At 40.5% G+C, this 16,562-nt stretch overlaps 1 protein-coding gene across 1 annotated transcript in view; it reads left to right on the forward strand.

Moving 5' to 3' along the window:
* The window catches only part of LOC119856113 (contactin-associated protein-like 4), a 317,632-nt gene that overhangs the window by 178,278 nt on the left and 122,792 nt on the right, over nucleotides 1-16,562 (forward strand). Inside the window, exon 4 of the mRNA XM_038403253.2 lies at nucleotides 16,205-16,352. Coding sequence (XP_038259181.1) covers nucleotides 16,205-16,352 — 148 coding nt within the window. The remainder of the gene's footprint in view (nucleotides 1-16,204; nucleotides 16,353-16,562) is intronic.

Genomic DNA, 16,562 nt, shown 5'->3' on the forward strand with positions numbered 1-16,562 from the left:
TGCAGAATGATTTGTACACTGGCATTTTTTTTTGAAAACCAATAACTACAAGACTTCATCTAGGAAAATGATAGGCCACAGAAATAAATTGAATAGAAAACCTTTGTGTTGCACCATTATATTACTTATGATCCTTTGGACCTAAGAGGATTTAATTTCATTTTCAGAGCAAAGTGTGAAATTAATTGGTCTAATTCAAATAAACAATCAACACATGTGTATAAACAAAATTTTGGTTGGTATGCTCAAAGATCATCATAGTTGTTTTTGAGAACATCAAAAGTCAAATTATTGTGTTTCTCAGTTGACCCTATGTTTTAAAATATAGATATCTGTATTTGTATCAGTTAGAGTTAGCTAATCCTTGAAGATCTTGTTCAAAGATAATTAAATATTCTTGTATTGTGAGCGTTAGTACAAAATTTCAGTTCACCTTTTGATCTTTACAGGCTTTCTGAGTGTGTATATATTCACAAAGAGAAATGCATATGTTTTTTATTTAAAATGATCAAACAAAACATGATATTTTCATAGTTACATGGTCATTTCACTCCAGAAATTAATGAAGTTTGGTTAGAATTATTGTGTTGATTTTTAAGGGGTGATGTAGCATGTAGGATAAATTTATGTTTATATTGCTACAAGGGATTCCTCTAATGGTGGCAAATTATTTTACTTATTTTGTAAATCAGTGCTGCATTAGAATGAATGAGATAGGACACAAGGTGACTTCCATATGAATACAACATCAGAGAGTTGTCACTGGAAGTCTGCAGTAAGATATATTGTATGTAAGCAGTGAGAGTGAGTGCTGAGTCCCACAGGAAATGCTACCCCCAGGTCAGAAAGGTTTTCAAGAAGCTTAAACAACCTCCATTATGAATAGAGTATTTCCCTTATAGAAGCCTTGTCATGCCAATAGTTCCTCTTCATACATTCAGATCTATTGAGCATGCTCGTTAGCCAGTCAGAAGCTTTTTCCATGCAATGACACTGGCCTTACCAGATCAAATACCTTGTTAAACAGATTTCCTAAGGATAGAACCTAATAGGAGCATGCTACAGGATAAACATGGCAATTAAAGAGTGAAATGCACTAACTATAAATGCCAGCAATTGTAAGCCTATTAAGGTACATAGTTTAAAACTCCAAACTTTAAGCTATTAATTTTAGATCAACTCCATTGAGTCCCCTATTGAGCTGAAAAGGAGCTTTGGCAGTTGCTAGCCAAAGGAAGTTATACAGGCCTCCCAGGTTATGTGGTCACTGAGACAGAGTCTCATTCCAAGGTGCAATTCCCTCTACGTTAACAGCAATGTCTTAATGTATTGAGAGAGACTCCTCTTGTTGGGGTTCAGTGAGCCTGTTGTATGAGTTGCTCAGTGCCCTAATGTGTTGCTGGATTCTTCCCCAAATAACTAAGCATCCAGGAATGAATTTTAAAGGGACTCCAGCCAGAATGTGTCAGGTTCCCACTGCCTGATAGCACCAATGTAAAACTCAACCAAGGAGAATGAGAAGGTCGTACACAGCGGAAAGATAAGTATACCACCTTCTAAAAAAGTTCAGGGGGGATCTTTCCAACAGGTTTCCACCTACATGGGATTGTTTTCACTGCAAATGGAAACAAAAGGTCCTTCCTCCCAGTGAATTGTTTTACCCAGCTCAGTCCTGAACTCTGATTCACTATCTCCCCTTTGGGGATCATACCGGAAAAGATATTCTAGTCTAGCAGTTCTCGAACTCTGGGTCAGGGCCCCAAAGTGAGTTGCAACCCCATTTTAATGGGGTCACCAGCGCCGGTGTTAGACTTGCTAGGACCCAGGGACAAAGTCAAAGCCTGAGTCTCACCACACAAGGCCAAAGCCTGAGCCCCACTGCCAGGGGCCAAAGCCTAAGGGTTTCAGCCCTGGGTGGCAGGCCTCAGGCTTTGGCCCCCTGCCGGGTCAGTGGGGGTTGGGCAGGCTCAGGCTTCTGTCCCCGCTCCTGGTGTCATGTAGAAATGTTTCTTGTCAGAAAGTTTTGTTGTCACGGTGCACTAAGTTTGAGAACCCCTGTGCCCAAGGATTATAAGGTCAACTGGATCACGAGATGTACTGCTCTAAGAATCAAGAATTGTTGTTTGCAGGAAGTTGAGATGATTTTGAGGTGAACTCTGTGACTGCAAAGCAGTATTATAATGCCTCATTATGGATCTGAAGGTTTTAATTGCTTTCTTCAGTGAACCAAGCTTTCGCTGACCCATCATGGAATAAGTAGCTGTTGTTACTTTCCAGTGCTTGCGTGTTCCAAAAGGCTTTAGATATTGTTGCTGAATCAGACACTTAATAAATTTCAGCTTCATAAAATGAGGATTATTGTCTGCAGAAAATGGTTGAAATGATTCCTTTTCTCACTTTTAAAAATTGTAAATTCAGGAAAATTTGAGTTTAAAATTTTTTTCCATGCCACTTTTTTTTTTTAATTCTTCTACAACACCTGCACAGTGCTTTATTTTTGTAAATTTTCTCAGTTAAGTGTGCATTTTTATAATATATAAATGAAAGAATTGCATGCAATTTCCAAATATATTTGGACTATTAAGCTTGGTAGTGTCTCTTCAACAGAGTATATTTTAAAGAATTTTTAAAGACACTTTGGTCTGTATTGGATTTTGCTTAAGGAAAATAAATTACATATTTAGTAATTTTTTACTATGATCAATTCACTTAGGATATCATAATTTCAACAGTCAAAATCACAGTTAGCATGATTATTTATATTTTATGGAATCACCTATTATAGATGGGGTTGATAGCATCATTTATCATTAAGGTTGCCCAATACTTTCCGTGATAAGAACCTGTTTTCAGGTGTTTATAATTTTGCCAAACTTTCACTATTTGGGTTTAAATTTTGGTTTGGGCTGATTTTATTTATTTAACGTTTCAGCCAAAAATGTTCAGTCATTTCTGAGAGAAGCTACGGAAATGTTGTTTTGCCCATGTTCTGGCAACCTTTTATTTGAAAAGTTCTAGTGACCACATGCTTTAGAAAATTGTCCTGAAATTTGGCACAGGTGTTATGACTTTTGTTGTTCATGTGAAATTTCACCCTAATTTGGTTCTGGGCTGCTGTGCACCTCAATATATTTGTAGCACTTAGATATCTTTATCTAAATCTAATAAAAATAAAATAAAAACCTTCCATCCACATAAGTCCTTTTTGGTAAGGTCTGTTTAAGCATTTGATTCTATTTTGTGGTTTTGAAGCATCAGTGTCAAGAAAAATGATGGAGTGAAGCGAGGCTGTCAAAGAGCTGTCCATCTAAATCCTTAGTAATTGTGCTGTGGTGAAATTACATGCCCAAACTGACTGAAAGTAATACATCAGTATTCATATGATCCTAAACATGAACATGACTAAATTTAGCTTTCAAACGACATATAAGTAATACAATGAGATGGCTGACAATAGGAGACTCAGGTGGGAGAGTTTAAATAGATTTCAATCCTGAAGTATGATGGTCACCATTCAAATCTTTTACATTTTATCTTTTGCCTAAGTATAGGGAACATCTGGTTTATTCTTTAATACAAGTTAAGGGAGCAACATAAAAATTGTGGTTCCATAACTACTTGCAAAGGGGTATTGCAAATATTTTAACCCTGATATAGGTTTTATTCCTGGCTTTCTCCTTGACCTACTGTGTTACCTTTGGCAACTTATTTAATCAGCTGTGTCTCAGTTTCACCATCTGTGAAACGGAGATGATGATATTTACCATCATTTTTAAAATGCTTTAAAATCTATAGCTAAAAAGTGTTATATCAGAACTAAGTATTATGAATACATGTTATTTTCTGGCAACCTTATATTTAACAAAGTGATGCACACAGAACCTGTATTTTTTATACTGGTGCAGTTTTGTAAATCCTCTGGTTAAAATTAGAGATGAAATGTAGTTTTGTTAATAAAATAAATGTACATGTAATTGGTGACTTTTTAATGGTCACCTCTGTCAACAAACAATGTGCAAATGAAGGATGAGGATTTGGATGCCATGAAAAGCAGTGTAATTGAGCAGTGAAGTTTTTGACATGTCTTGTTAATTACTGTTTTTGTTTCAATTTTAAATATTTTGATGTGGTTTTTTTTGTTTCTGATTTTTACCTGACTCATGCGCTAACACTTCTCGGGGAGGAAAGGTTTAGAGTTTTTAGGACTTTGTGAAGAAGGGCATTTTAATTGGAGTTACTGTGTTTTGAGTCCCCTTTGCAAATTTGTTGTCTTCTAAGGAATGGTATGGCCTTATATTGGGACCTTAATGCAATATTTGTCCATTTGAAAAACAACTTAGATTGTTTAAATAATGCCAATAAAACATGCATTTATGGCACAGTATCTTTAAACCCGCATGGTCCTGAAGAACACATCAGTCAGTGCTTCAGTGCACCAATATCTCACCCACAACATAAGAACATAAGAAAGGCCATACTGGGTCCGACCAAAGGTCCATCCAGCCCAGTATCCTGTCTACTGACAGTGGCCAATGCCAGGTGCCCCGAGAGGGAGTGAATTTAACAGGAAATAATCTAGTGATTTATCTCCTGCCATCCATCTCCACCCTCTGACAAACAGAGGCTAGGGACACCATTCCTTACCCATCCTGGCTAATAGCCATTAATGGACTTAACCTCCACGTTGCACACTGGAACCTACTTTACTGGAAAAAGGAATTTTGGATATGACCTTAGAATTATACCTTTTGTTTTTTAGAAAATGATCTTTGACTTCCATTTGGGCAGACAACAGAGATGGGCAGAAGGAACATCCATCTGTGTTAACACTTTGCTGTAATCTTGCAGTGACTGCGTTTCTACACTTATGCCACATTCTTTAAAAGATGCATATTTTGATTTATATTATAGCACCACCTTTTATTGAAGTTGCTCACATTTCCCATCATACAACCCTGTTTCCAGTTGCTTATAACTTTGTCAAACTTTGATCATTCAGGCTGAAATTTTGGAATTTGCCTCAGGAATTTGCCTCAGGAGGAAAATTGAAGGATTTTTTCAGCCAAAACGGTTCAGCAGTTTTCAGGAACTAGGCAAGGATAAAATGTGTTATTTTGTCCACATTAAAAAATTCTGGTGACCTTTATTTGAAAAGCTCTAGCATCCCCATGCTTTGGAAGATGGACTTAAAATTTGACAGGGTGCTGGCCATTGTGTGAAGGGTGTGTTTTTTGCTGTCCCTATGGAAATCCACCAGAATTTGGCCAAGTTTATTAGACTTTGAAAAATTGCAGTTCACACATGTTCAGTAGATACTTCATCAGTTTTAGAAGATTCTGTTCAAGCTGGTCATGCTCTATCCCAGGTCTGAGTACAGCTTTGCCTGCAGGTTTAGCCCTGGGCTGCAACAGGCCATTCTGGGTCTAGCTCCAGACAGCTGAACTGAGATTAGGGAGCCAGTCTTTCCTATACTTTCAGTGAGACAACCCTCTCCAGGCCCAGGCAGTGTGAAGGTGACTTGGAGGGTAGGACAGGGGAGTAGATTGGGACAAGGAACCTGAGGTGTTGGACTGGAAGTGCCTGGTAAAGAGACTGAGGCAAGGAGATTGGTGGTTGGGAGACACTGAGATAGTATGAGCAGCCCAGGAAGGGAGGTCATAACTGGGAGCCAGTGGAGAGGGGGAATGTGAGCCAGGGTCAATGGCATAGAAAAACATAGGATGAGAAACCAGGAGTGGAGGAACCAGGATTAGCTGGACAAGGAGACTGGGAACAATAGATTGGGGTTAAAATGATAATGGTTCATAAGTTAGGAAATAACAGAATTAAGGTTGACGTGCCATAGGAAAGCCCATGAGGAAATTAATAATTCTGTCTTCAGGAAAGCATTTGATTAGTGTGCAATAAATAGGGCTTCATGCTGAAGAACAATGAAAAAACAAGATTTTGAATAGCACTGTCAGGGAGCACTGTCCTTTCTGTGTACTGAATGATATAAGGGACCTGTGAGGGGGAGGGAAATAGCATGTGATCACATATTTAGAGATGGTCATAATCCATGTGAAGTGTGAGAATTAAGGGTGCACAGGAAATGTTAATTGTTGGATGTCCTAACTTTTGAGTGCTTGATTTTACAGGTTTAATAAAGCTCTTTTAAACTAATTTTTATTATATGTAGTATGAATGTTCATGGGGTGCAAGTGTGCTTGTAGTCAAAGCCAAACTTTGCAGGTTGTGAGGACTCTTCTGCCTGCTGATAGGCCCCAAACTAGACCAATGTAACAGAGAAATCCCACAATTAAACTAAGGACGGCGGGAAAGCCAACAGGTGAGGAGGAGCACACGGTTTCAGTGGAGACTTCCATTAGGGATGAATTTGTTAACTGGGGAACTCGCTAACCTAATAAAGAGGATGGGAAAGAAGCTGGTAAATTACAGTTAGGAGCTAGTGAGGAATAGTCAAACAAAGTCCCATTTTAATAAAACATATTAAGGTATGCAACTGAATGTTGACAAAATGTACAAGTGCTTATATTCAAATGCTAGAAATCTAAATACTAAGATAGGTGAACTAGAGTGCCTAGCATTAAATGTGGATATTGATACAGTAGACATTACGGAAACTTACTGGAATAAGGATAATCAATGGGACACGGTAATACCAAAGTTGGTTGTGCTGGTGGGGGAGTGGCACTATATATGAAAGAAAGCATAGAATCAAATAAAGTAAAAAACTTAACTAAATCAAATTGTACCATAGAATCTTTATGTATAGAAACTGCACGCTTGAACAATAAGAGTATAGCAGTAGGTATATACTACTGACTACATGATCCGGACAACTATGGTGACAGTAAAATGCAGAGGGATGCAGAGAGAAAATTTCTAGACACCATAAATGGCTGCTTCTTGGAGCAGCTTGTCCTAGAACTCACAAGGGGAGAGGCAATTCTTGATTTAGTCCTAAGTGAAGCCAGTCCAAGAGGTGTATATAACTGAATCACTTGGTAATAGCAACCATAATGTAATTAAATTTAACATCCTTGTAAGGGGAAAAAAAACAAAGAAACCCATCACAGTAGCATTTAACTTCAAAAAGGGGAACTCTCCAAAAATGAGCAAGCTAGTTAAATGGAAATTAAAAGCAACAGTCACAAGAGTGAAATGCCTTCAAACTTCCTAGAGGCTATTTTAAAACACCATGATAAAGGGTTAAACTTAAATGTATACTGCAAATGCCACCATAGCTAAACAGCAGAGTAAAAGATGATTAGAGGCAAAAATTGAAAGTCAGATCTTAGATGGAAAATAGAAAGGAGCATAAACTCTGGCAAGTCAAGTGTAAAGTAAAATAAGTCAAGGCCAGAAAGAATTTGAAGAGCAACTAGCTAAGGATTTTTTTTAAGTAGCATGCTTCCTACTTCTGATGCAAACAGTCAGTGGGGCCACTGGCTGATCAAGGCACTGATGGAGCACTCAAGGAAAAGAAGCTAAATTAATTCTTTGCATCCGGCTTCACTGCAGAGGACATGGGGGCAGATCCCCACACCTGAGCTATTCCTTCTAGGTGACAAATCTGAGGAACTGTCCAAGATTGAGGTGTCAATAGAGGAGGTTCTGGAACAAATTGATAAATTAAACAATAAATCATCAGGACCAGATTGTATTCACTCAAGAGTTCTCAATTTCACATATGAAATTGCAGAATTCCTAATTGTGGTATGTAACCTATCACTTAATTCAGCTCCTGTATCAAATGATAGGAGGGTATCTAATGTATAAGTGACTTTTTTTAAAGGCTCTATAAGCTATCCTTGCAATTACAGAGCAGTAAGCCTACTTTCAGTACCATGCCAATTGGTTGAAACTGTGGTAAAGAATGGAATTATCAGACACATAGATGAACACAATTTGTTGCAGAAAGTCAATATAGCTTTTGTAAAGGGAATTCTTTCAGGGTATCAAGCATGTAGACCAAGGTAATCCAGTGGATATGGTGTACTTGGACTACAGCCATCACCAAAGTCTCTTAAGCAAACTAAGCTCTCATGGGATAAGAAGGAAGATTCTCTCATGAATCAGTAACTGGTTAAAATATAGGAAACAAAGGGTAGCAATAAATGCTCAGTTTTCAGAATAGAGAGAGGTAAATAGTGTGGTCTCCCAAGGATATGTATTGGGACTTGTGCTGTTCAACATATTCATTAACGATCTGGAAAAGGGGAAGAGCAGTGAAGTGGCTAAATTTGCAGATGATACAAAATGACTCGATATAATTAAATCCAAAGCTGATTCTGGAGGTTTACAATGGAATCTCATTAAACTGGGTGACTGGGCAACAAAATGGCACAGGAAATTCAATGTAGATAAGTGCAAAGTAATACACATTGGAAGAAAATAATCCCAGTTATACATACAAAATGATGGGGGTCTAAATTAGCTGTTACCATTCAGAGCTTGTGGTCATTGTAGATAGTTTTCTTAAACAGCCTTTCAAAGTACAGCAGCAGTCAAAAGAACTAGCAGAATGTTAGGCGCCATTCAGGAAGTGATAGATAAGAAGATAGAAAATATTATAATACTACTATATAAATCCCATGGTATTCCCACACCTTGAATAATACAATGGATTGCCCCATTTCGAAAAAGATAGAATTGGAAAAGATGCAGAAAAGGGCAACAAAATGATTTAGGAACTGTAACAGCTTCCATTTGAGAAGTGATTAAAAAGCCTGGGACTTTTCAGTTTAGAAGAGAAATGACAAAGGGGGAATCTATAAAATCATGAATGGTATGGAGAGAGTGATTAAGGAAGTGTTATTTACCCCTTTATATAACACAAGAGTCAGAGTTCCCTCAATTAAATTAATAGGCAGCAGATTTAAAAGAAACATAAGGAAGTACTTCTTCACACAATGTAGTCAACCTGTGGAACTCGTTGCCATGGAATGTTGTTAAGGCCAAAAGTATAAATGAGTTCAACAACAAAAAAAATCAGGTCAGTTTCTGGAGCAAGGTGGTTGGGGACATACAACCCCATGCACCAGGTGTCCCTAACCATCCAACTGTCAAAAGCTGGAACTGGACAACACAAGATGAATCATGCAGAATTTCCCTGTTCTGTTCATTCCCTCTAAAGCATCTAGCACTAGCTACTGTCAGGGACAGGATATGGGGCTAGAAGGACTATTGGTCTGATCCAGTATGGCCATTCTTATGTTCTTTTATAATAAGTTAAACACATGAGTAAAGTGACACGCTTAAACATTTGGAAAACTGGATTGTAAAACAGAAATTGTATCCCATAACTGAATCAAGAATGTTGTCCTCATGTTGAGCATGACAACTTCCTTAAAAAGACTTCCATTTATCTCCATAGGCTTCATAACAGGCCTCTAGCAGTTATAGACCAATAAAGAGAAACAGGCTGAGTGCAGAAGTTAATTTCTGTTCTCTCTCTTCAAACTGAAAAGTGCTCAGGCCAGGCCAGGATAGTATTTTTAATCTTTTAAATGTTTAACATCAAGCAGTAGAGGTACATGTAATACTTGACTCAACTAATATACGTTAGAATTGGTTCTTTCCAGCTAAAAGCATTGTAAAACTGCTGGAAAATCTTATTTTCAAAACTGACCATTTAGAGTGGTGTAAAGGAGAATATGTTTCACTTTTAGATTATTTTTATCAAAAACCTAATTTTAAATTAAGAGCACATGGCTCAAGTTTCTCCTGAAGTAACAAATCAGACGTTTACATACTTTATCCAAAACTTAACAACTCATCTTTGCTAGGTGCATGCCTTCCAGAAATGATCTTAGAAAAAACTAAAATCTCAATGGAACACTTAATTTGCACATAGCACTTAAACTTCTGGGGCTCGGGTTCTGGTTCAGTCAACAAACTAATTGGCACATTCAATAGCAGTTACATCTGACTACAAATATGATTCGAAGGGACAAGAATTTAGGAAGGGTCTCATACTGAAAATAGTGGCAGTTCTCCTGTGTTTGTTACAGAATGTTTCGGCCTTCTACTGTGAGAGTGAGATTATAAAGCATGAAGCTGCAAATGGTGTAGATATTTAAAGTTGCTGACTCTCATTACTTCTTACCGACTTAATAGGTTAGCTCTAATGAGCCTGTTCACTAGCTGTTTCTTCATACTCAATGTTCTGAGCTAACAATTAATTTGAAATTCCACTAGGATGAGGGAGGGAAAGCGGGAAGCTTTATCTTTATATAGGGAGACTCATGATGAATTGCCACCACTTCAAAATAAAGATGGGGTGAGAAGTGTAAACCAGAATCTTCCTTTTTAAAATCTCATTTTGTGGTCACAACAAATCCAGGGCATACAGTGATAGCAAATGTCTCCTAGGCAATCAAAACATAATGGAAACTGAGATGTACTGATCATTCAAATTTAAGATGTTCCTGTGGTCCTCATATGGAAATGTATCCTATTTGCTGTGCTTCAGTTAACCAACATATTTCAGGGATAGCAATCTCTGTCTAAATTGTCAAACATAGAAACCCAAAATTTATCTTTTTTGAATATTTTGCTGCATGTTTTTTATCAGAAACCTCAGTGATAAAAAAAAATGAAACTAAGCATCCACTACCGAAAACAAACTTTATTGTTTTGGTTTTTAAAATACCTGAGTTTGTAGTATTTAGTAGAGAAGATGTTTCACTTATTTTCTTTCATTAACTAAAGCAATGGTACAGCTTGCAAGAAATAAAATAAAATTATTATTGTTGCCAATAATAACTTTTTTAAAAACTGTTTTCCTCCTTTACCTATTAAATAAAGTACAAGCGCAGATTTTTTTTCTTTTTCCAACATTGCTGTATTTAAATTCTTATTATAAAAAGGTTTCAGAGTAGCAGCCGTGATGGTCTGTATTTGCAAAAAGAAAAGGAGTACATGTGGCACCTAAAGGTAGGTCTACACTACGAAATTAGGTCGAATTTATAGAAGTCAGTTTTTTAGAAAGCATTTATACAGTCGAGTGTGTGCGTCCCCACACAAATGCTTTAAGTGCATGTAGTCGGCGGACTGTGTCCACAGTACCGAGGCAACCATCGACTTCCGGAGCTTTGCACTGTGGGTAGCTATCCCACAGTTCCCGCAGTCTCCACCACCCATTTGAATTCTGGGTAGAAATCCCAGTGCCTGATGGGGCTAAAACATTGTCGCGGGTGGTTCTGGGTACATATCATCAGGCTCCCGTTCCCTCCCTACCTCCTTAAAAGCAAGGGCAGACAATCGTTTTGCGCCTTTTTTCTTGAGTTAGCTTTGCAGACGCCATACCACGGCAAGCATGGAGCCCACTCAGCTAACCGTCACCATATGTCTCCTGGGTGCTGGCAGACGTGGTACTGCATTGCTACACAGCAGCAGTTTATTGCCTTTTGGCAGCAGACAGTGCAGTATGACTGGTAGCTCGACATAGTTCTGGGTGCTCTTTTAACCGGGTGCCTGGGCAAACATGGGAGTGACTCAGCCAGGTCATTTCCCTTGTTTCATCTCATGGCGATTGAGTCCTACTGGCAGTGCACTGTCTTTTAATCTGCAGCCAGCAGAATATGATGGCCAACAGTCATACTGCACCGTCTTCTGCCGAGCACCCAGGAGGTGACGATGGCTAATGGTCGTACTGCACAGTCTGCTGCCAGCAAGATGTATACAGATAGATGAAGTGGCTCAAAACAAAAAGTAGACCAGATTTGTTTTGTATTCATTTTCTTCTCCCTCCCTCCCTCCCTCTGTGAAATCAACAGCCTGCTAAACCCAGTTTTGAGTTCTATCCTTGAGGTTTTGAGTTCTATCCTTTGAGTTCTATCCTTCTATCCAGTTTCTCGCAAAGCCACCCCCTTTGTTGATTTTAATTCCCTGTAAACCAACCCTGTAAGCCATGTCGTCAGCCGCCCCCCCTCCATCAGGGCAACAGCAGACAATCGTTCCGCGCCTTTTTTCTGTGCAGATATCATACCACGGCAAGCATGGAGCCCACTCAGATCACTTTGGCAATTAGGAGCACATTAAACACCACATGCATTATCCTGCAGTATATGCAGCACCAGAACCTGGAAAAGCGAAACTGGGCGAGTAGGCGACATTAGCGCTGTTACGAGAGTGATGAGGACATGGACACAGACTTCTCTCAAAGCACGTGCCCTGGCAATATGGGCATCATAGTGCTAATGGGGCAGGCTCATGGGGTGGAACACCGATTCTGGGCCCGGGAAACAAGCACAGACTGCTGGGACTGCATAGTGTTGCAGGTCTGGAACGATTCCCAGTGGCTGCGAAACTTTCGCATGCGTAAGGGCACTTTCATGGAACTTTGTGACTTGCTTTCCCCTGCCCTGAGGCGCAAGAATACCAAGATGAGAGCAGCTCCCACAGTTGAGAAGCAAGTGGCAATAGCCCAGTGGAAGCTTGCAATGCCAGACAGCTACTAGTCAGTCGGGAATCAATTTGGAGTGGTCAAATCTACTGTGGGGGTTGCTGTGATGCAAGTAGCCAACGCAATCAAAGATCTGCTGATATCAAGGGTGGTGATCCTGGGAAATGTGCAGGTCATAGTGGATGGCTTTGTTGCAATGGGATTCCCTAACTGTGGTGGGGCCATAGACGGAACCCATATCCCTATCTTGGCACCAGAGCACCAAGCCAGCGAGTACATAAACCGCAAGGGGTATTTTCAATAATGCTGCAAGCACTGGTGGATCACAAGGGACGTTTCACCAACATCAACGTGGGATGGCTGGGAAAGGTACATGATGCTTGCATCTTCAGGAACTCTGGTCTGTTTCAAAAGCTTCAGGAAGGGACTTTCTTCCCAGACCAGAAAATAACCGTTGGAGATGTTGAAATGCCTATAGTTATCCTTGGGGACCCAGCCTACCCCTTAATGCCATGGCTCATGAAGCCATACGTAGGCAGCCTGGAGAGTAGTCAGGAGCTGTTCAACTACAGGCTGAGCAAGTGCAGAATGGTGGTAGAATATGCATTTGGACATTTAAAAGCGCGCTGGCCAGTTTACTGACTCGGTTAGACCTCAGCGAAACCAATATTCCCACTGTTATTACTGCTTGCTGTGTGCTCCACAATATCTGTGAGAGTAAGGGGAAGATATTTATGGCGGGGTGGGAGGATGAGGCAAATCGCCTGGCAGCTGGTTATGCACATCCAGACACCAGGGCAGTTAGAAGAGCACAGGAGGGTGCAGTGCGCATCAGAGAAGCTTTGAAAACCAGTTTCATGACTGGCCAGGCTACGGTGTGAAAGTTCTGTTTGTTTCTCCTTGATGAAACCCCCTCCCCTTGGTTCACTCTACTTCCCTGTAAGCTAACCACCCTCCCCACCTCCCTTCGATCACCGCTTGCAGAGGCAATAAAGTCATTGTTGCTTCACATTCATGCATTCTTTATTAATTCATCACACAAATAGGGGGATAATTACCAAGGTAGCCCAGGAGGGGTGGTGGAGGAGGGAAGGACAAGGCCACACAGCACTTTAAAAGTTTAAAACTTATTGAATGCCAGCCTTCTGTTACTTGGGCAATCCTCTGGGGTGGAGTGGTTGGGTGGCCGGAGGCCCTCCCCACTGCATTCTTGGGCATCTGGGTGAGGAGACTATGAAACTTGGGGAGGAGGGCGGTTGGTTACACAGGGACTGTAGCGGCAGTCTGTGCTCCTGCTGCCTTTCCTGCAGCTCAACCATGCGCTGGAGCATATTAGTTTGATCCTCCAGCAGCCTCAGCATTGAATCCTGCCTCCTCTCATCACGCAGATGCCACCTTTCAGCTTCAGCCCTCTCTTCAGCCTGCCACTTACTCTCTTCAGCCCGCCACCTCTCCTCCAGGTCATTTTGTGCTTTCCTGCACTCTGACATTGTCTGCCTCCATGCATTCGTCTGTGCTCTGTCAGTATGGGAGGACAGCATGAGCTCAGAGAACATTTCATCGCGAGTGCGTTTTTTTCACCTTCTAATCTTCGCTAACCTCTGGGAGGGAGAAGATCCTGTGATCCTTGAAACACATGCAGCTGGTGGAGAAAAATAAAAGGGACAGTGGTATTTAAAAAGATGCATTTTATAGAACAATGGGTACACACTTTCACAGTAAACCTTGCTGTTAACATTACATACATAGCACATGTGCTTTCGTTACAAGGTCGCATTTTGCCTCTCCCCTCCCCCGCGTCGCTAACAGCGGGGAACATTTCGGTTCAGCCGTAGGCAAACAGCCCAGCAGGAACAGGCACCTCTGAATGTCCCCTTAAGAAAAGCACCCTATTTCAACCAGGTGACCATGAATGATATCACTCTCCTGAGGATAACACAGAGAGATAAAGAACGGATGTTGTTTGAACATCAGCAAACATACACTGCAATGCTTTGTTCTACAATGATTCCCGAGTACGTGCTACTGGCCTGGAGTGGTAAAGTGTCCTATCATGGTGGATGGAATAAGGCTGCCCTCCCCAGAAACCTTTTGCAAAGGCTTTGGGAGTATATCCAGGAGAACCACGAATGTCAGGGAAAATTAATCATTAAAAATGCTGGCTTTTAAACTTTGTATAGTATTTTAAAAAAGTACACTCACCAGAGGTCCCTTCTCCGCCTGGCAGGTCTGGGAGGCAGCCTTGGGTGGGTTCGGGGAGTACTGGCTCCAGGTCCAGGATGAGAAACAGTTCCTGGCTGTCGGGAAAACTGATTTATCCGCTTGTTTGCTGTGAGCTATCTACAACCTCATCATCATCATCTTCCTCGTCCCCAAAACCTGCTTCTGTGTTGCCTCTGTCTCCATTGAAGGAGTCAAACAACATGGCTGGGGTAATGATGGCTGAACCCCCTAAAATGGCATGCAGCTCCTCATAGAAGCAGCATGTTTAGAGCTCTGACCTGGAGCGGCCGTTCGCTTATTTGGTTTTCTGATAGGCTTGCCTCAGCTCCTTAAGTTTCACGCGGCACTGCTTCGGGTCCCTGGTATGGCCTCTGTCCTTCATGCCCTGGGAGATTTTCACAAATGTTTTGGCATTTCAAAAACTGGAACGTAGTTCTGATAGCACAGATTCCTCTCCCCATACAGCGATCAGATCCCATACCTCCCGTTCGGTCCATGCTGGAGCTCTTTTGCGATTCTGGGACTCCATCATGGTCACCTCTGCTGATGAGCTCTGCATGGTCACCTCTGCTGATGAGCTCTGCATGGTCACCTGCAGCTTGCCACACTGGCCAAACAGGAAATTGAAATTCAAAAGTTCGCGGGCCTTTTCCTGTCTACCTGGTCAGTGCATCTGAGTTGAGAATGCTGTCCAGAGTGGTCACAATGGAGCACTCTGGGATAGCTCCCGGCGGCCAATACTGTCTAATTGCATCCACAGTACCCCAAATTCGACCCAGCAAAACCGATTTCAGTGCTAATCCCCTTGTCAGGTGGAGTAAGGAAATCGATTTTAAGAGCCCTTTAAGTCGAAAAAAAAAGGGCTTCGTCATGTGGACGGGTACAGGGTTAAATCGATTTAACGCTGCTAAATTCGATCTCAACGCCTAGTGTAGACCAGGCCTTAGAGACTAACAAATTTATTTGTTAGTCTCTAAGGTACCACAAGTACTCCTTTTTTTATTATAAAAAGGTGTCTCCAGTAGCTGGCAACCTAGAGTGCTATTCGCACGATGAGCTTTCTCTCTAGAAACAGTAATTCTTGGGTTTTCCTACAGTTCACAGCCAAAGTACAACAAGGTATTGGATTTTAAACTCCCTTTGAGGTAGAGAAGAGCACAATAATAACCTATCCGTGATATATACAGGGAACTTTAGATGGCATAATACCCTGATACATAGGGATATAACAACATAGAGTTCTTAGGGGATTTAAAAAAAACAAACAAAAAAACTGCAACAGTTTCACTTATTTAAACTGTGAAAGATTGAAGGCACTCAAATGAGCACGAAATAAATAGTTGGATGGATAGATACATTACTAAGTTTTTGATTCTGAAAACACTTAAGCATCTTAGTGAGTTTACTTATGTGAGTATTTCCATGGAATTCAATGGGGCTACCCAAATTTTACTCACATCCATAAGTGTTTGTAAGGTAAGGCCCTAAAATGAAAAGTAGGCCAATAATGCTTCTGTTTACTTTTATATGCAGTATGGGTATTGTTGATCCGTTTTTGTTTTCTTCTAGGCTTTTTCAGGAAACACAAATGCAGACAGTGTTGTGCACAATAAGCTTCAACATTCCATCAAAGCAAGATTTCTCCGTTTTGTCATCTTGGACTGGAATCCCAATGGTAGAATTGGAATGCGTATTGAGGTATACGGCTGCACATATAGTAAGTATTTGCTTAATTGTCTGAATGAAATGGCTATCAATCATTGCCTTTTTTTACCTAAATTGCAAATGGAAGTAGATTTGTTAGCTTAATTATCTGAATATTAAAATCAATAATATTTTATGCATAGATGTTATCTATTTCTGCATTATTTAGCAATGTTTTCCTTACTATCCAGCTCTTTACATCCTATGCTCAATCGTATCAAGT

This window comes from Dermochelys coriacea, chromosome 5 (assembly GCF_009764565.3).
Source record: "Dermochelys coriacea isolate rDerCor1 chromosome 5, rDerCor1.pri.v4, whole genome shotgun sequence".
Lineage (NCBI taxonomy): Eukaryota > Metazoa > Chordata > Testudines > Dermochelyidae > Dermochelys > Dermochelys coriacea.